Genomic DNA, 20357 nt, shown 5'->3' on the forward strand with positions numbered 1-20357 from the left:
ACTTGATGTAGGACAGGCTAGGCAGAGACTTTGAGAAACCTCGATTTGTCAAAGGAGTGATTAGTAGAAAATGGGAGATTGTGTGTTCGTTACATAGCAAGTGTTAGGCTAAGTCCTAGCAGTTTTCATAGGGCAGCTGCCTCAATGTAGCTGATCTTGTGGATGTCTCGATTTGGTATGACCAGTGGGCTTGGATTTTCTGCTTGGATGTGAAGATGCTCTGTGAATTGAATGGCTCTTGTCTCTCTCTAGTGCACAGAGAGCCGATGGAGTATCTAGAAGTACACATGGTGTTTCTTAGATTTCTGCCTGTAACTGAAACTCCAAAAGGAGTTACTGATGATTGACTTTTGACAAGGCTTTTAACCATCTTTGCTGGTGGTGATTGGCTTTAAAAGAAAGGACTCATATTCCACAGGTACCAGTATTCATTATTTGGTTAAGATATAGTTTAGCAAGTGGAATGTACCACTAGGGTTCACCCGGTAAGACACATCCTTTGTGAGTAAATGACCTGGACCTGCAAATGGGAGTGGGGTGGGTGGGGAGGGGACAGGTGTGTGGTGGGGTGATGCAGCCAGCCACATTGAATGTAGATGGGGCCGGATGCTGTGGCTCACGCCTGTAATCCTAGCACCTTGGGAGGCCGAGGCGGGCGGATCACCTGAGGTCAGGAGTTCGAGACCAGCCTGGCCAATGTGGTGATACCCCATTTCTACTAAAAATACAAGAATTAGCTGGGTGCAGTGGTGGGTGCCTGTAATCCCAGCTATTCAGGAGGCTGAGACAGGAGAATCACTTGAACCAGGGAGGCAGGGGTTGTAGTGAGCTGAGATCACACCATTGCACTCCAGCCTTTGTGACAAGAGTAAAACTCCATTTCCAAAAAAAGAACGTAGATGGACCTTGTGGAAGAGGTGAGGCATCATTTTTAGGGACTTCGGTGAATGATTTTAAAAAAAGAAACAAAAGTGTGTTGTGGCCTAGTCATTTTCACAGCCAGTTTTCCATTTGACATAGTAAAATTTTAATATGTTCGAGGATGGAGGTCGCATGCATCATCTGCTTTTTTGTGCTTGTAATTTCAGTGAAAAGGAAGTTCCATGTTTTAATAGCAGAATAGTCTGTGTACAATAATGCATGCTGAAATACTTTGTGGTTTTTGAATCTTGACTTCGTATCTTCTCAGCCATTTCAACAACCAGAACCAAGGAAATCATCGCTACCCCACACCTCTAAACAGAGAAAATGATGTGGTAGATGGTCTTTTAAATTTAGAGTGTTTCACGACGTCTTAGTACTGCAGAAAGAAAAACTTAGCCTTTTGGCTTTAGCTAAGCATTTCATGACACACATAAACTTTAAGAAGCCCAATGGAAAAAGTGAACAGGACGAGATCCCAAGTCGATAAGCTAGCTAATAAAGTCAGCGACTTCACTGTGGGCCAGACGGCTGACCTTTTAAAACTGTGTGTTTTCTTTAAAATACTTAGCTAGAGATAGTCGCGTGCCTCCCTGTAATACAGCGGATGTATTCTTGAAAAGTTGTGGGGTAAATTCGCTTTTCTAATTTGGCTGATTTAATACCAGGGATCTGCTGTCTGTATTTGTGTGATCTACATTGTTTTGAGGCAGCCGAGAAAGGAAGAGAGGATAAACCTAGAAAATAATATTTGAAGGAACCTTGTACTTAATCCATTTGTAAGGCCAAGCATTGTGGCAAATGCAAGTAAACATGGATTTTTATATTAGCTTTATAGATTTTTGGATGCTTGGGCTTCGCACAGGCACCAAGAGACCTCACAGAGACGTTAGTGAGCTGTGGGTGTGATGTCACACAGTTGAAAAATAAAGGACGCGTGTAAGTTCCAGTGGAGGCTGATAGAGGACTCCCATACTCTGGGGAACTTGTGGCTTCCCAGGAAGGGTTTTCCGTACGGGCAGCTCCAGCCTGGGAAGGTAGTTACACCCACTTATGTCATTTGTCCCTTAAAATTTTTTGTGGATGAGGAACGAAGGAGATGCCAGTAACACGAAGGTAAGCTGTTGTTTGTACAGATGTATTTGTTTAAAACAAACCACTTTCATTTCCTTCTTCAAATAGGACATAACAGGCAACTTATACATTGCTCTTTTGTAGCCCAGAAGGGTATTTGCCTAAAATTGCCCTTCTCAATCTCTTAAAAAAACAACAAACCCCCCAATCACTACATGTCCAGAAGTGAGTCACCACTTAGTTTTTTTTTTTTTTTTAATCTTTTGGCATACATTTCTGTAACATGAGGTTTTTGTACTAATATTTTCACTGATTGGATTATGTTAGAGAGTGAATTGTCAAAAATGAGAGTTAAAAAGGCCCAAAATGGCCGATCCTTTCTTGGTCCTAGGAAAGTCCTAGACAAGAGTGTTTAGAATAGTGTGTAATGAATGACTCAGATGGAGGGAAGGGGTTTTTGTTTGTTTTGATGTTTTAATCTGTGTTTGTTGCACCCAGAGGAAGTAATATATTATTGGAGGTTTCATTCTTAAAGAATGAAAAGTCACTGCTCTAGAATTTTCTTACCACTTTATCCCGGTGAAATCCGTGGTTCTACCTTCTGCCAGAAAGGCAGACTTGGAATTTGGCCACCCTGCTCTCATGACCAGAAGTAATTTTATGGGCCTGTGTTAAAATAGCTATTTTGCTCTTCGATGGCAATGTTCATCTCAGGGCACTTAGGTGTGGGCGTGTAGCGTGTCAAATCACTCACCATTAAGTGGAGAATCATTTCAGTGTATTGGAACGGGAGATTCATCACGGCATCACTTACGGATGGTGACTGTGCCACAGTTTACACAATTAAATTCTCCTCTGTGGCACATGGCAGTCAAAGAAGCTTTCATTGCTGGTTTGCATCTTTCCCATGTCAATCCGAAGTTAGTGAATTTTTTATTTTTTATTTTTTGTTTTCAGACAGAGTCTCACTCTGTCGCCCAGGCTGGAGTGCAGTGGTGCGATCTCTGCTCACTACAAGCTCTGCCTCCCGGGTTCACGCCATTCTCCTATTCTCCTGCCTCAGCCTCCCCAGCAGCTAGGACTACAGGCGCCTGCCGCCACGCCCGGCTAATGTTTTGTATTTCTACTAGAGATGGGATTTCACCGTGTTAGCCAGGATGGTCTCGATCTCCTGACATCATGAGCTGCCTGCCTTGGCCTCCCAAAGTGCTGGGATTACAGGCATGAGCCACCGCACCCAGCCCGAAGTTAGCAAATTTTAAAGCTGTGTCACATTTTCAGAAAGCACCCTGGATTTTGCATTGGTGGTTTCATAGGAAGCTAATCAGTCTCCTGAAAGTGGACATTTAGCAGGGGCCGGGGCAGATGTGGAAGGGTAGATGTGGAAGTTTTAGGAAGGAAAACAGGAATCCGTGACCAGAGGAGCATTGGTGGACTTTACAAAGTACTTGGTGAACATGGGATTCCAAATGTATCCACCAGGTTAATGTGTCCTTTTTCTCAGTTTTACTCATTCCTTATTTCCTGTCCTTTTTGCCTGACCTGTTTCTACTACTCCAGAAGCAAAAGTCTCCTGTTTTCTGTTGCAGTAGAGCATGGTTTTCACTTATGAGAACTCTCTACCATCCTTTAACTGAGAGAACCTCTGGGTTTTACCTCTGGCTGCCCTCTATCCCTGCTGGTTGGGATGGATGAGCCTTTGCTCTCCCTGCAGCGGCTGGGGCCCTAGGCTGTCAGGGCACCTGGGGGAAGAGTTCAGTGGGAGCAGGGAGCACCTGGCTCCAAGGTTCCAACCCCGCTCTGTTCTGCAGAATGACTGGGCTTCCAGGAGGTAAAGATTCAGCTCTGTTACTGGATGGGGTGAGGATGGGGGAGCTATTGTGTAGGTGATGAGTTTGGAAAGTCCTGTTAGAGCTTAAGGACTATGTGAAAGGGTGAATTAGTGTTTCTTTTTGGAGATGATAGAGTAGAGAATAGATGATCCTGAATGACCACACTTCTGACCCATCTCTTCCCGCTCCCCATTTCCAAGCCTCCGCAAAGCATTTCTCTAATAGCAAAGCCAAATGGCGGCTGTAGGCACCTCTTCTCTGCTGGGGTGGCCGTGGTGATGTTCCCTTTGTGGCAGATCTGGGGAGGGTCAGCCTCTGGCAGCACCTATTCCCTGCCCAAATTCCTTTTGCTTATAAAGTCCCCACCAACTGCAGAGCTGGTGTGTTGGAGCGCCTCTTCTTAATTAAATTAATTAATCTTTAGGGGTTAATGATGCACATACCATATTAATGAGAGACTATTATGGGAAGTTTGTGGGCTTTCCACGGTACTAAATTGCAGTAAACATGAGACTGCTTAAAGTAAAACAGAACAAAACCCCATTATACCTAATTACTTTGTTTCTCTTTGGCCAAACTAAGATTTTTGGTAGGAAAGATCCTAGAATCTCCCATTTTAAGGGTAGTATAGAAAGCAAATGCTAACTGCCTTCAGTGATGGTGAGAAAACAAGTTGGGCCTCTTGATTATCTAGTTCAGAACTTTTAAGTAGATGAACAAGGAGATACTCTGTTCTTATGGAAATCAACTTTAATGGCCTGGTAGATTAATGTTCGTGAGGGACCTGGCACTAGGGTTTGCCAAGGTTTATATAACCCCTGACTTAACTGCCTGGTGGGTTGTGGGTCTGGCAGCGTGGGGCTATTCTTCTCAACTTTGCTCTAGAACCATTTGTGTTTTGCCCTTTCCTTTTAGGAAGTCCTGACTTCTTGGCCTTTTTGTTTGCTTATTTTACTTCATGCCCTCCATTCCTTATTTTACTTTTCTGGCCTCATTTCCCAGGACTCTTCCTCAAAAAAAAAAATGCTCTTCTTCTAGGCCTAGCTGAAGTCTTGCATTTTCGATAAACGTTTCTCATTACAGCTGATCTTCCCTGCTCTGGATGACATCTGGCCTTCATTCATGTTATCCATACTAGGGACGACAAACTCACATGTCACAGGGGCTAGGCAGATACTGCCAGCGAATAAAGAGGGCGTGGGTGAGACAGTAAGGAGTGGTGAGGTCTGTGGTCATTGGAATGCTTGGTAAATGCATGCAGTTGATTGTTTCTATTAGGAATGCTGGCCCTGTGATTGGAAAAGCTGAAACTTTTATTTTTAGTGAAAAATTTTGGTTTCTACCAACACTGTTCAGTCAGAAACAAGCAAGTTTCCCTGCAGCCCAGCTTTGTACCCATGAACTACCAATTTGTAACTACTGATCTACCATTACAGAATGCTTGCAATGTGAGAGCCTTTCGCTGTAGTTATTTGGTCAGTATTTTTTTTTTTTTTTTTTTGATAGGGACACGGTCTCACTATGTTGCCCAGGCTGGTCTCAAACTCCTGGCCTAAAGTGATTCCCCGACTTCAGCCTCCCAAAGTGCTGGGATTATAGGCGTGAACCACCACTCCCAGCCAGGAGTCTTAACTTGACCAGTGGGTTGTAAACCACTTCAGGTCACAGACTAGATCTTATCCTAATTTGTTATCAGTTTATCACAGTGCAGTATACCTTGTAGACAATAAATATTTGTCAAATTTGACATTTGTTGGGTGCTAGAGGGAAAAGATGTAGGCTTGTACTCAAATTAGCTACACACCAGGATGACATGTGTGAGCTAGTAAAGGTCGAGAAGCACATGTAAGACCTTGTGGGATCACAGAGGCAGGCATGAGTGTCTTCTCTCAGTTAATGTCGTGGGCGTTAGACTTCAGAGGCCCAGGCTGATTATTATAGCTGATTTTTAAGGAGTAAAAATAGGCAGTGAGTCTGGGTCCATATAGAGCTGTATGTATATAGTATCTCCTATTTTGAGTCGCCGTAGGTTTCCCTCATTTGCATAGATAATGATCTATGTCAAATTTTCACAAATGGAAATAACTGTGACTCAAACTGACTTTGTGAGATACAACTGCCCAAAAGCTTACGAAATGAGCTATTTGTATCATGTTGCGATCTGAGTGATTTTTTCATTTGATTATTTGCAGAGTTTGTTCTTTTGCCATAGGGAATATGTGGCCGCTTAGCTTACTGAAGAGAGGTAGCAGCAAGTACAGAACCTGCTCCTGAGTGGAAATCCTTGGATAGGATACTAGAGGAATGATTCCAGTTCAAGATGCAATTTTGTCATCTTAATAGGAGCCTTTAATGTGTATTATCCGCTTGTTCAGTTGTGGTTTTTGGTTAACAAGGGGAAAGCATCACAATAGAAAAAAGATAAGAACATCTAATATTCTGGGATTTGAACAAAGTCTTATTCTCATAAAACCTTACAACATGGGAACATAATGTGGTGATTTCATTGGAACTTGATGTGTACTGTGTAATTCCTCAGAAAGTAAAAATGCAGCAGAAACAGCCTTAAAAGCTTAAAGGATTAAGTAACTTAAACATTGTTGCATGTTCTTCCTCATTCGCACCCGCTGAAATTTTGAAAGTACGAATCGCCTTTTTCTGGTTAGTCCAAAGCAGGCAATTTTTTAACAAGTGGCTGACAGTGCACGTTCTGAGGTTGAGAAAGAGATGAATGGCCAGAGCCCACGGCATCCAGGCCAGAGCTGGGTGCCCACTGGTGCTCAGAAGTTGGGTTGTTGGATTGCCTTACATTTTCTTTCCAGCTGTATTAATGCAGTTTAGCAAACATCTGAAAGCTTAAAATATGCAAAATACTGTGGCGCGCAGTAGTCCAGACAGAGTTGAGTAATGGGAAATAGGCTAGCCTGGAAACCAAACCAAGTATGAAAACCTCATTCTTCAGGGAATGCTTGTCACGGATTTCGAACCAGTTCCTTCCACTTTGAATTATTCTGCTAATGTTGAAAAACAGAGCCATGGGTTGCGCTACTCTTCACAGTGAGAGATACTGTCTGTGTTCGTCAGTGGTCTGTGAGCCATGCTTGCTTTTGGGGATGAAGTGATAATTCTGGTGTCTGACGAAGTGGGGTTATTTCCTCACCACAGCTTACTCAAAAGTAAACAGAACTTTTTATCCCTCAACTTCCAAGGAGTCGATGAATTACTGTTCACCAGCTTTGAATAACATTTGCCAAGTTTGTAATATGTGGTTCTGGTTGTAATCCAGGAAGGTGCTGGTCAGATTATATAAATGCCGATTAAGCCTATAGAATTATACTCTGAGGGCAGTTTTTATTAAGAGTGTCTTCCTCATAACTTCAGTTTTTGAAGGCCCTTTCCCCTGTTGAGATGGTTCAGAACTTTTTGTGTCCTGAAAGGACTTGTGTTCATATCAGTGTCCATCCCCCACCACATCCTTTTACATAATTCTTGAGTTATCGGGTAACTCAGATTTGTTTTTTAGATTCAAGTTTCTTCTGTAGGTGACATTTTACTTGAAATGTTTGTGGATTATTTCATGACTTAGACATATTTGTTGATTATTTTGTAATTTAGACACAGCACAGTTTAATAGAAATTTCAGTGCTGATAGAAATAACCTCTGTCTGCATTGTGCATTTTGATAGCCACTAGCCACGTGGGACTGTGAAACAGTTGCAGTATAGCTAGTGTGGCCAAGGAACTGAATTCTTAATTTTACGTAATTTTAATTTCCTTTAAATATAAATGTAAATAGCCACATGACTAGTGGCTACTAAATTGGACAGCACAGGTTTAGATAATGGTGGGGATTTTGCAGCTATTGAAAGACTTTAGCTCTTCAGATTCCTTGGGGTTGGGGCAAGGGGACTTGTCAGGAAACACGTTCAGCGAGCCAACTGTCGTTGTGCACTGTTAAACAGTTTGCTTTTCAGACAGACCTGGATAAAACTTGAGCTGTTCTCTGCAGAGGTGCCTCTTGTGTGTTCTGTGAACGGTGGGCCGAACGGTCATCTTTCAGCAGATTAGCTGAAAGAATATCTATCGCCGGGCTCAATTGTTCAGAGATCTGCACACCCTTTGTGCAAGAACAGGGAAAATTTGTGTTATGACAATGGCTGACAAAATGTTTAATTAAAGCTGCAATTGGCAGTAACTAAATTCTCTGAGGTTTCTTTCCTCTCCTCTTTGCTACTGAAAGGTGCAGAAATGCTTTCGACAGCATCTGTCCTACTGACAGATGAATTGTTTTGACAGGAGAATCTGAAACCTTCAACCGAAGACACATTCAGATGTCAGGCCTAGTACAGGGCGATCGTGTTCATAGAAATAAGTGAGATGCTTTAGATGTGTGTGCATGTCAGCTGCCACCTGAAAGAAAAGGCCTCATTAAAGGTTTTTGCTGATTAACTCTTTGATTGTTCTTGGGATCTCAGATGGGAATTCACGCTCCTTTCTGCAAAGCTCTTGGGCTAAGTGTATTTTCTTAATTACTGAGAAATGAGTGTTATCAGTAAGCAGTGAAAAGGCCTGAAAAAACTTTGTTTAAATAATTTTAAAAATTTGGAAAAAAAATGCCAATGTTGATAGCAACATCATTCACAATAGCCAAAAGGAGGAACAACCCAAATGCCATCTGTGATGAATGGGTACACACAATGTGGCATATACATACATTGGCATATTAGCCTTAAAAAGAAATGAAATTTCTGCCAGGTGCAGTGGCTCACTCTGGTAATCTCATCACTTTGGGAGGCTGAGGTGGGAGGATTGCTTCAGTCCAGGAGTTCAAGACTAGCCTGGGCAATATAGCGAGACCCCCATGTCTACTAAAAAAATAAAATTTAGCCAGGTGTGGTGGTATGTGTGCCTGTAGTCCCAGCTACTTGGGAGGCTGCAATAGGAGGATCACTTGAGCCCAAGAGTTTGAGGCTGCAGTGAGCTGTGATCGCACCACTGCACTCCAGCCTGGGTGACAGAATGAGACCCTATCTCTTAAAAAAATGAAATTCTGACACATGTGACAACATGGATGAATCTTGAAGACATTATGTTAAGTGAATTAAGCCAGTCACAAAAGAACAAATATTCTATGATCTACCAACATAGAATATGGGTTATTCTATGGTACTTAGAGTAGTCAGATTCTTAGAGACAGAAGTAGAATGGAGGTTGCTAGGGGCTAAGACAGAAGGGAATGAGGAGCTGATGTTTAATGAGTACAGACTTTTAGTTTGGGGTGTTGAGAAACTTCTAAAGTTCTGGAGATAGGTGGTGGTGATGGTTGCACAACAGTGTGAAGGTACTCAGTGCCATTGAATAGTACACTTAAAAATGGTTACAGGCCGGGCGCGGTGGCTCAAGCCTGTAATCCCAGCACTTTGGGAGGCCGAGACGGGCGGATCACGAGGTCAGAAGATCGAGACCATCCTGGCTAACACGGTGAAACCCCGTCTCTACTAAAAAATACAAAAAACTAGCCGGGCGAGGTGGCGGGCGCCTGTAGTCCCAGCTACTCGGGAGGCTGAGGCAGGAGAATGGCGTGAACCTGGGAGGCGGAGCTTGCAGGGAGCTGAGATCCGGCCACTGCACTCCAGCCTGGGCGACAGAGCAAGACTCCGTCTCAAAAAAAAAAAAAAAAAAAAAAAATGGTTACAAAGGCAAATTTTATGTTATATGTATTTTACCATATTAAAGAAATTACGCTTAGGCCGGGTGCGGTGGCTCATGCCTGTAATCCTAGCACTTTGGGAGGCCGAGGCAGGCGGATCACCTGAGGTCAGGAGTTTGAAACCAGCCTGGCCAACATGGTGAAACCACGTCTCTACTAAAAATGCAAAAAAATTAGCCGGGCGTGGTGGTGGGCACTTGCAATCCCAGCTACTCTGGAGGCTGAGGCAGGAGAATTGCTTGAACCTGGGAGATGGAGGTTGCAGTGAGCCAAGATCGTGCCACTACACTCCAGCCTGGGCGACAGAGCAAGACTCGTCTCAAAAAAAAAAAAAAGTTAGAGTTTGTCTCCTTGAATCGGGCCAACAAGAAAGTGTCTCTGAGGATTTTATTTCATATTGTAGTTCCTGGGGAGACTGTAGTAAATATTTTCCTCATTTCCTAGTAAACCTATTGAGGATCCACAGCTGATGTCACTCTTCAGGCCCACTTACTTCTCAGACTTAAAAACCGGAATAGCCGCTTGTCCACAGCAGAAAGGGACATGAGCCTCGGCGGCTGTCTTCTCTTTTGCCAACAGGTGCTCTGAGAGAAGAGGTACCCTTTCTGGGTAGCACCCTAACACTTGCTTTTCTAGTTAATTGAAACTCTAAAAGTCGCCGCATTCCAGCTGACCCCATGAGAACTTAACGTTTCCACTTCTAAGTGTGTTCATCTCTGTTGCTGCTTGTTGGCATTTCAGTGTTAAGTCTTGATACTGCTAGGCTTCTAGATAGTACTGGAATGGAAGACCCTTTGCTCTAGTAGCCTTGTCTAAAAAGCAAAATTTTTATAACATTTTTGAAATGTAAATACATTTTGTCTGCTCTTTAAGGGAAAGACAAACCCAAGGGTGTTGTGACTTAAATGGTTTTATACCAAATTGCTGAAGACTGTGGACACTTGCTGGGTGGGAAATGAGGAAAGTAATCTCATTTCAGATAGTCCCAAACTGAGCCATCAGTTTAATTGTGTAAGACCTGGTGAGCCCTAGCTCTGCCCAGGCCACACGTGTAAGCCAGAAACACACTGTTCCCTTTGAACCTAATGGCCTCAAGAGTCAGTGGCCCAGATCAGAGGCAAAAACTGGTGATCCTCAAGCCAAATGTGGCCTGCAGATATGTGAAATCTTTTCAGGTTTTTTTTTTTTTTTTTTTTTTAAGTAATAAGGCAGCCCTGGATGGGCCAAACAAAACATGAATTCAGATCCTGAGCCTCTGAGAAGCTTGGTCTCCACTGACCCTTGTTTCAGGGGACGAGAAGCAAATGCCCCTTTAGGTGGGTGGCAGGCACTTCCATGTCAACCTTGTTACACGCAGGGCAGGCTTACCAGCTCTCTCTTACTTGCTTGTCCTCTAAGCTCTTGCCATTGTGGTTTCCGAGTCTTTCTCTAATATCCCTTCCAGCTTCACAACTTCTGTTACCTATAACAATACAAAAGTTTAGTCTTCGAAAACTCACAATATCTTTACACCCAGAGACAGTATTTCCATCCCCCTTTTTACGATAATCTGCTCAAAATAGAAGAAAATCTCAGTCTGTTAAGTCCTTTTTCTGATGTGGGAGAATTCTCTCAATTTGTTGATTTTCTTTCTCAAGTCTAAGTTGGGATTTCTGGGTACCCATTAATAAATACCCCCAGGCACAGACAAGCTCACACTTGACTTCAATATGCGGTTTAAAGCATTATCACCTTCAATCTTTATGGTAACATAATCTCTGGACAAATTGCTTTTAATTCAGGCTGTACCATGAATACAGAAGTACCATTAGTTTCAAGTGTAGTTTGACTTTTATTTAGATGAATGTCTCTGAGTTCACAGTGAAATGGCTCTCAGCTCTAGGTTACTATTGATTGAAATGTCTCTGGAGTAAGTTTAAAAGATTGTTGCCACATATGTGACACTTTCCGAGACAAACTTTAAACTCACAATTAGTCGTACTGTTAATTGGCAGTAATGTCAATGGAATTAATAGCTGAGATGAAAAATGTAAACCTCTTCGGCATACACAGGGCTGGGTAGACTTTGGAGGCAGGGAAGGATTACTTTCTGTGCAAAGAAAGTTAGGGCCCATTTGGATCACATCTTTGTGGCTTTGTTCCTGAAAGATGAAGCTGGTCTGGTTGAGATTGTGGTCACCTAACAGAATAGTGCCCAGCTTGCTCTTTGTCCGCCTCTAAAGGTATGGCTGGGTTATGAAGCAGGGAGAGTTGTAATTCTGAACCATTGACACAGATGCTATCATCTTGAGAAAGCTGCTCACCTGAGGCTTTCCCTGCCTGTGGTTAACACAAACAAGAATTTCCAACAACTGGCCCTTTTCTCCTGTGTGACTATCCCTCCTGGTTTATTCAGTGAAGGTGGGAATACTGTGTTCATAAGTAGCCTTATGATTCAGGATCTTACAGTGTTCACAGACACTCACTTGAACTTTGACTATTTGTGCAATTTTTAGTCTTAAGCTCTTGTGTAGACCAGGGTTTCTCCACCTCTGAATCCTAGGATTGATATTTAGGGCTGGCAGCCTGTGTGCAGGGCCGCTCTGTGCAGATATTTAACAGCATCTTTGGCTTTTCTTTTTTTTTTTGAGACTGAGTCTGCCTGTCGCCTAGGCTGGAGTGGCCAGGATCTCAGCTCTCACTGCGCTCCTCCGGCCCCGGTTCACGCTTTAATTCTCCTGCTCCTTCAGCCTCCCGAGTATGGGACAGGCTGCTCACCACTCTCCTGCTTTTTTGTATTTTTTAGTAGAGACGGGTTTCAAATTGGTGCTGGGGCCATGGTGGATGGTCTCGATCTCCTGACCTCGTGATCCGCCCGTCTCGGCCTCCCAAAGTGCTGGGATTACAGGCTTGAGCCACCGCGCCCGGCCATCTTTGGCTTTTATTCATCAGATGCCAGTAACACCCCCCGCTCCCTGCCACCAGTTGCAACAACCAAAAATGTCTCTAGACGTTGCCAAGTGTCCTCTGGGGGGCAGAATCATACCTGGTTGAGAGCCACTGGTTTAGACAGTGAAGGAGTTCCCCCCCCGCCCTTTTCTCCTTTACTGCTGCTTGATGTTGATACTTAGTAAAACATTAATTTTTAAAAAATGCCATTAAGAATAGCATTGGACTTGATATGGTGCAAAGCGTTTGGACCAGGGACTGGCTTACCTTGGAATTTCTTTCTAAGTTGTTAATAGTGAAATGATACTGATTGAAATTCATTTGGGTTTAGCCCATCTCAGGTCATTTGGGTTTTCACAGAGTTGCTTGGAGTGCCTTATTTATGGATGTAGGTGGGGAGGGGTTTGTCTGTGAATCTCAGTATCAATACAGTTACTTAACACATGATCCTGGGGTGGGGGCTTGGATTTTGAGGGTTGGGGGAGCAGGACAAGAGAAGATTTCTGAATCCTGGGTATGATGCCAAGTGTTGATTCTGTTTTTTTTTCTCTCTCTGTCTTTACCAGAAACCTGAGTTACAACAAACTCTCTGAGATTGACCCTGCTGGTTTTGAGGACTTGCCAAATCTACAGGAAGTGTGAGTCTTCCCCTAAACCTCTGGTGGTTGGAAGGATGGAGAGCTCTTTGGGAAAATCCTCTCGTGTTGCAGCATCGCTCACTCCCCTAGATCTGCAGTCTAAACTTGTAGGAAGGAACATTTGTGTATGGGCTGTGTTGACAAATTCTATTCCTGCTTATCTCTCCCTTTCCCTAGGCTCTCTGTTCTTCCTAGGCTGTCCATAAAGGGTGTGTTACAACCCAGCAGGCATAGAGCTCCTGGAAATCCTGGGCGCATGGTGGGTGTATAGCAGAGTCCCTCCATTGTGGGAAGCCTTGTAACTGGAGTGACACAACCTGGGCTGGTACTTTGTCACAGTTCCCGGGAAGGCTGATCAGCCTACTCAACAGTGGCATGTGATGCCAGCCCACCTGTATTTCCCAGGAAGTAAAGTTATGGAAGGATGGACTATAGAGGCTTACCTGTTCCCCTCCACCTCCAAGCAGAGCTAGGATGACTGCCTTTGGAGCTCTAGGCTTGCTGTCCCTTGCAGTGTCTTGTAAATCAGGCTGCAATCTTTTCTTCCTTTTAACGTATTCTGTTTTTGATGTGGATGTCAGGATTATCAGGTATTTTAATTCCATGGAGACTTTATAGAAACCTTCACATATATGTAGTATACATACTGTAGAAAAATTGGCAACTACAGAAATGTGTGAAGAATGAAAATCACCAGTATTCTCACCCAGGCGTACCCATTGTGAACACCTAGTAAAAACTATCACGTGTACATATGTAATTTCAGGATCAAACGGTACACTATGGTTTTTTTTTTTTTTTTTTTTTTTTTTTTGAGACGGAGTCTTGCTCTGTCCCCCAGGCTGGAATGCAGTGGCGCGATCTCCGCTCACTGCAAGCTCCGCCTCCTGGGTTTACGCCATTCTCCTGCCTCAGCCTCCCGAGTAGCTGGGACTACAGGTGTGTGCCACCACATCCAGCTAATTTTTTTAGTAGAGATGGGGTTCCGCCATGTTGGTCAGGCTGGTCTTGAACTCCTGACCTCAAGTGATCCTCCTGCTTTGGCCTCCCAAAGTGCTGGGGTTATAGGTGTGAGCCACTGCACCCGGGCTTACTTGTTATTCTTTGATTCCATTATTGATGACATATCTAAATAAATTTGAATTTCATCAGCTGGTACAATTTGCAAAATACTTGCATTCCGTACCCTCATCTCCAGATTCTCTAGATTGGCGTTTATAATTTCTGCTTTTGTTTTAAAAAGGTTTAGGCTTCTACAGTTAAAGAAGCATCAGAACAGGAAGGGGCCTTGGAAATGGTTTCTCTAGGACTGTCATTCTCCCAGAGGATCAGTGAGCCCGTGGCAGGGGAAAGGAAGTTTGAAGTGGGTCACTGTGTTAGTTTGCTAAGGCTGCTGCCATAACAAACAAATAGCACAGGCTGGGTGCCTTAAACAGCAGAAATTCATCTTTTCACAGTCTGGACACAGGAGGTCCAAGATCAGGGTACTGGCAGGGTTGGTTTTTTCCGAGGCCTTGCACTGTGCCCTCACGTGCTCTCTCCTCTGTGTGCATGCATGGTGTCTCTGTGTGTGTCCAGATTTCCTCTTCTTATAAAGACATCAGTCCTATTGGATCAGGGCCCATCACCTCTTTAAAGACACCATCTCCAAATGCAGTCACATTCTAAGGTACTAGAGGTTAGAGCTTCAACATATGAACTCTAGGGGAACACAGTTCAGCCCATCATAGTCACCAAGGTGATAAACTCAGTCCATCATGGAGCTTGTTAGGTTTGTAACCCAGTGCTTTCCCTGATCCAAGCTGTCTTTAATGCTTGTGGTTAGAATATATTCAAATTCTGTGTACATCTGCAAACTTAGTGTTTTCTTTTAGGACTGGACAAAATTGGGGAATTCTCTCTAGCATCATTCAAGCTTTCATTGAATACTTAAGCATCTGCTCTGTCCAGGTGCTATTCTGGGTGCTGGGGCTACAGGAGTGAACAAGACACAAAGAGGGCTGGGACTGGGCAGGGGCAAGTGAGGCACCCAACACAGGCGCATAATTTGTGGGGACACCAGAGACTCAGCAGTCAAGATAAAGGATATTTTGATAGAGTATTTTGAAAGTCAAAATGAATATAAAAAGAAAAATGAGTAAAATATAAAAAGCTTAGATCAAGATAGGATTAGTATTACTAATTCCTATCCTTTTGCCTCTGGTTCCAGGATGGCTTCACATGGTGCTGTTGCTGATTTTGTCTTGATTTAAACTTTTCATATTTTGTTCATCATGAATTTTGTTTTGCATTCATCTGCATATTTAAAAAATATTACATTAATATAGTATTTGTCTTGGTGATTGGGTTTTTGGCTGTCTCTTAAATTTTGTGCCCCTCCCTACCCAATTCCAACCCTGCAGACAAACCTCTCCTCTCACTGAGTTTACATTAAGTGGAGGGAAGCCATGGACTGAATAAGGAAACCGGTAAGACTTACTGGAGATAAGTGGTATGGGGGAAATAGAACAGAGTAATGTGGGAGCATTTTTTGTATGAAGAATTTTGGAGGCATGATAACAGAAACAGTATGATCAGGAAGGTAATGACTGAGCAGGTGTGAATGATGAGGACAGGGAGCACTGCAAGTACAAAGCCTCAAGAAGGGAGCAGGCTGAGGGCCACTGTGCCTGGCATGCAAGAGGGCAGGGGGATGTGGCCAGAGGCTAGGTCCTTTTATGGTTTCAACCCTCATTGACCCCTGTCTATCAGGGGCAGGCATGGGACATGCTCTGGTGAGCATTATCAGTGTTGTTCTAACTCCCTGTTCCTCTTGTTCCTTGCCTAGACAGGCTTTCAACTTTCGTTTATTTTGGCTCCCATGACCTGCAGCCTGTACTCAGCACTTCTTAGAGTTCTAGAACTGAGAACTCACCCAGCTCTAGAACTGAGCACTCCCACCAGTATCTTCATTGGAGATACTGGTTATGAGTCTTAAAAATATATTTCTCACTTAGGAACAGTCACAGTAATTGTAGCAGTGTGCTAGTAAACCTTTGGGGAATATGACATCACTTAACCCTAACACCAACTCTGTGATACAAAACATTTTGTTTTTTCTTTTTTTGAGATGGAGTTTGGCTTTTGTCTCCTAGGCTGGAGTGCAGTGGCGCAATCTTGGGTCACGGCAACCTCCGCCTCCTCGGTTCAAGTGATTCTCCTGCCTCAGCCTCCCGAGTAACTGGGATTACAGGTGCCTGCAACCGTGCCCAGCTAATTTTTATATTTTAAGTAGAGATGGGATTTCACCATGTTGGCCAGGCTGGTCTTGACCTCCTGACCTTAGGTGATCTGCCCGCCTCGGCCTCCCAAAATGCTAGGATTACAGACATGAGCCACCACACCTTGCCTGATACAAAACATTTTCTTTCTTTTTTTTTTTTTTTTGAGATGGAGTGTTGCTCTGTCACCCAGGTTGGAGTGCAGTGGCGTGATCTCAGCTCACTGCAACCTCCACCTCCTGGGTTCAAGTGATTCTCATGCCTCAGCCTCCCAAGTAGCTGGGATTACAGGTGTATACCATCATGCCCAGCTAATTTTTGTATTTTTAGTAGAGATGGGATTTCGCCATGTTGGCCAGGCTGGTCTCGAACTCTGGCCTCATGTGATCTGCCCGCCTTAGCCTCCCAATGTGCTGGGATTACAGGTGTAAGGCCCCACACTCAGCCCCTTAAAACATTTTCTTTGTAAGCATTTTTTCATCTGGGTGCAGAAGGATCACTTGAGCCCAGGAATTTGAGACCAGCCTGAGCAACAAAGTGATGCCTTGTCTCTATAAAAAATTAGCTGGACATAGTGGCCCATGCCTGTAATCCCAGGTTCTTGGGAGGTTGCGGCCTGAAGATTGCTCGAGCCCAGGAGATTGAGACTTCAGCGTGCCATGTTCACACTGTGCACTCCACCCAACAGAGCAAGACCCTGTCTCTGAAAAAAAAGTAAGAAAAATAAAAGGAGTTTCTCTGCTTTGCAGAAGAGGAAACAGATACTTAGAAAAGTTAAAGAAACTTGCACAGTGTCACATGGTTGGTAAAGCTTGAGAGTTGAATTCAAAACCTGTGCTGACCTTGAGGCTACACTACCTTAATTTCCTACATCCTTCATCTTAACCCTCACAGTCAACTGAAGATGAAGAGGAACTGAGGCATGGGATTTGGCTGAAACTGCATGGCTAGTGAGTGGTAGAATTTGACCTATGTTCTCCAGTGTAATCCTAGTCCACACGCTCTATGGCAACAGTACCTTCCAAGTATAGGGAGTATTAAGACAGAGGTCATATCTTAGGGATTCAATGTGATGTGGTGGGAAAAACTCTCATTTTGGTAGCAAGCAGACTCACGTTTGATTTCTGGTTCTGCCCCTTACTAGGGTCCTGAGACCCTAGACAGTTTACTTAGTGCCTCAGCGTTTGCTTTCTTTCTTCTGTAACATTGACATCATAACACTTTGTTGATGTTATTATAGTTATTAAGATGATGCACAGGGCCTTGCACATGGGAGAGGCTCACTGAATATTATCCCTCTTCCCTCCTGCTACTTTTGGAACTGCCCAGCCCTCCAAGCTGGGTGCATTGTTTAGAAATGAATCTTTGCAGGCTGATAGGTTGAATGTCTTGCCATTGTGCTTCCTATCCCTGGTGTCACTCCCTGTTCTGTGAGATGGATGAGATGAATTCCCTGATGCCTAGAATAGTAGAACTTCTCACTGATAAAGACCCAGGCCTTTCCCTAAGGGAATTCTAAAAAGTCATGGAGACAGAAAGAGGCTGTTAGGTGTGAGGCGTCAGGAGGTGGGGAAGGATATTGCAAAAAAGAAAAAAAATCATAGCTGACACGCTATTGCTTCAAAATTAACCAGTCTCCAGTGTTGCCTCGGCGCTGTCAGCTCTCCCAGACCTTACAGAGCCTTCAGTCTGTAGCCCTCAGTGAGAATGGAGCCACAGGCTGGCAAAACAGCAGGCGGTGGTTTAGCAGTGGTTTTATTCTGGAGGCCTCAGAACCACATGACATCGTGTGCCGGCTGGAGAGAGAAGGCGAGGCCCCTGGAGGACATGAGGACACTTGTGCAGCTGTGTCCAAGCCACACGGTCTTCACTGCCCACAGCCCTGAGGAAAGCCCACCAGGGAGTGCCTCCAGCTGAGGTCCTGGCCAGCAGGCTCCTCTATTAATAAGAGGGGCTATTTATATAGTCCTCTGTAGAAACTGCCCTCAGATCACATTACTGCCGCCTGGCCCACGAGTGCCTGCTGTGGGTGCTGCCGTGTGCTTGCCAGGGCCACTGACCTGGTGAGGAAGCCTCAAGTGTGCCCTGCCATTGGGTATTTGTGGCTCATCCCTTTCTGTCAGGCTGTTGCTCCCCACAGTGGGTGTGTGTGAGCTGGGGTGTGGGGGATGGTAGTATGTTTAGGAAGAGGTTGAAATAATGAGGGTTGTCATTTTGGGGTACTACTTTTTAGCTGTGAATTACTATCACTTTTTTGTTGTTGTTGTTGTTTTGGAGACAGGATCCCACTCTGTTGCCCAGGCTGGAGTACAGTGGTATGGTCATAGCTGACTGCAGACTCAAATTCCCAGGCTCAAGTGATCCTCCCACCTCAGCCTTCTGAGTAGCTGGGACTACAGGCATGCACCACCACTCCTGGCTAATTTTTTGTAGAGATGGGTTTTGTCATGTTGTCCAGGCTAGTCTTGAACTACTGGGCTTAAACGATCCTCCCGCCTTGGCCTCCCAAAGGGCCGGGATACGGGTGTGAGCCACCATGCCTGGCCCTACTGCCACTTCTTAAGCATATTCTGTGTATCTGGCTGTATCCTAAGATCTTAGGTTTAATTATTTCAGCTGGATCCTCCCAAAACCCTACAAAGCTGGTACTTGTATTATTTACATTCTTCAGAAGAGGGAAGTAAGGGAGAGCAAGACTGAGTGACATGTTTAGCATTGGATTGATAAAGGATACAACTGGAGTTGAGTGAACCAAGATCTGTCTGATTTAAATATCTGAGCCGTATAATCCCATCCTAATAATCCCTGCTCCGTAACTGCCTCAGTTTCCTTTCTTAAAGAGAGGTGATAATTTAGTATTTTCCTCAAAGTGTTGGCATATTGTTCAGTGAGATATTGCACATAGAAAACTTAGGACAGAATCTGGCACATAGTAGATGTTCACCTTTATTATTGTTTATTTTGTTAAAGTAATTGTATCCTATGCTAAAATAATTTTATCTGGCTATCTTGTGTAGAAACCATGTATCATAAAGTCTCACCAAATCAATTTGTTAGTATACATTATTCTCCAGTAACTAAAGCAGAATACAGTTATTAAGTGGCCCTGCTTCCAAAACCCCTGTGCATCTGAGGCACTTCTTAATCCTGAATCATCAGGAAAAGGTTTAGCAATAGAGGCCAGACGTTTCAGAGAGATTTTTAGGGCCTTGGATGGAAGTAAATTTTGTGGGGAGATGGGAGTCAGCGGGGGAAGTAAATTGGGGAGGGATGGCGGCTAAGGGGTGAGGGATAGAAGACTGTACAACCCTAGATATTTAAAAAAATTTCCTCAGGCACAATCTTTAATTCTGAAAATTTCCTTTTTCATGGAGACTCTGCTAAACTTCCTGAGTGCCTCTCCCCTCAAAGCTGTAGCTGTGCTATTTTTGACCAGTCTCTATTTCAGTCTGGCAAGAAGTTCATTGCATCTCAGAGTGAGCTGGGCCTTTGCTGCCTTCTGAGGAGAGTCTTCTTGTTTCAACAGGGGACAGAGTGAACAAAAAGGGGGCCAGCAGTGGTGGAGCTAACAGACTTACTCGGAATAGCGGTTCTTTTTTCAGTAGAAATGATCTGGAAGTAAGCTTACTGGGCAGGGCCTCTCGTGGGGGCTCCGAGTGTCCTCCCTGTAAGTCAGGCAGCCCTGATGCCACCAGAGCCTGCTGTTTCTGACTGAGCCTGTTGACTCGGGGCTGCTTATCTAGACATACAAGGCCCAGTTGAGCTCCAGCCCTGGTCCACCGTCCCTCTATGCTCCACTTCCAGCAGATCTGTCACGTTTCGAAATATCATGATGCCCCCTTCCCTTGTTCATTTATTTCTGTGAAATTGGGTGGAGCAGTTTGTCACAGATACGGTAGGCCTGGCCTGAGACCAAGCTCATCAGGCGTAGCCCCCTGCAGAGAAGTCCCTACGCTTTGTTTCAGGTTTAAAATCAAGTGAGATCCTAAGCTGG

The 20357-nt window shown here is 44.1% G+C and overlaps 1 protein-coding gene across 5 annotated transcripts in view; it reads left to right on the forward strand.

Annotated features, from left to right (window-relative positions):
• Positions 1-20357, forward strand: part of LRIG1 (leucine rich repeats and immunoglobulin like domains 1) — a 127484-nt gene that overhangs the window by 26034 nt on the left and 81093 nt on the right. For 4 of the 5 annotated variants that reach the window (XM_021934252.2, XM_021934248.2, XM_021934247.2 and 1 more), the window contains exon 2: positions 13032-13103. Coding sequence is in view for 4 of the 5 variants with exons in the window: in XM_021934248.2 (XP_021789940.2) it covers positions 13032-13103 (72 nt within the window). In the remaining variant the exon portion in view is untranslated. Of the gene's footprint in view, positions 1-838; positions 2038-13031; positions 13104-20357 lie in introns of those variants that run through there. The other variant, XM_021934250.2, reaches the window with a different exon arrangement.

This window comes from Papio anubis, chromosome 2 (genome assembly GCF_008728515.1).
Source record: "Papio anubis isolate 15944 chromosome 2, Panubis1.0, whole genome shotgun sequence".
Lineage (NCBI taxonomy): Eukaryota > Metazoa > Chordata > Mammalia > Primates > Cercopithecidae > Papio > Papio anubis.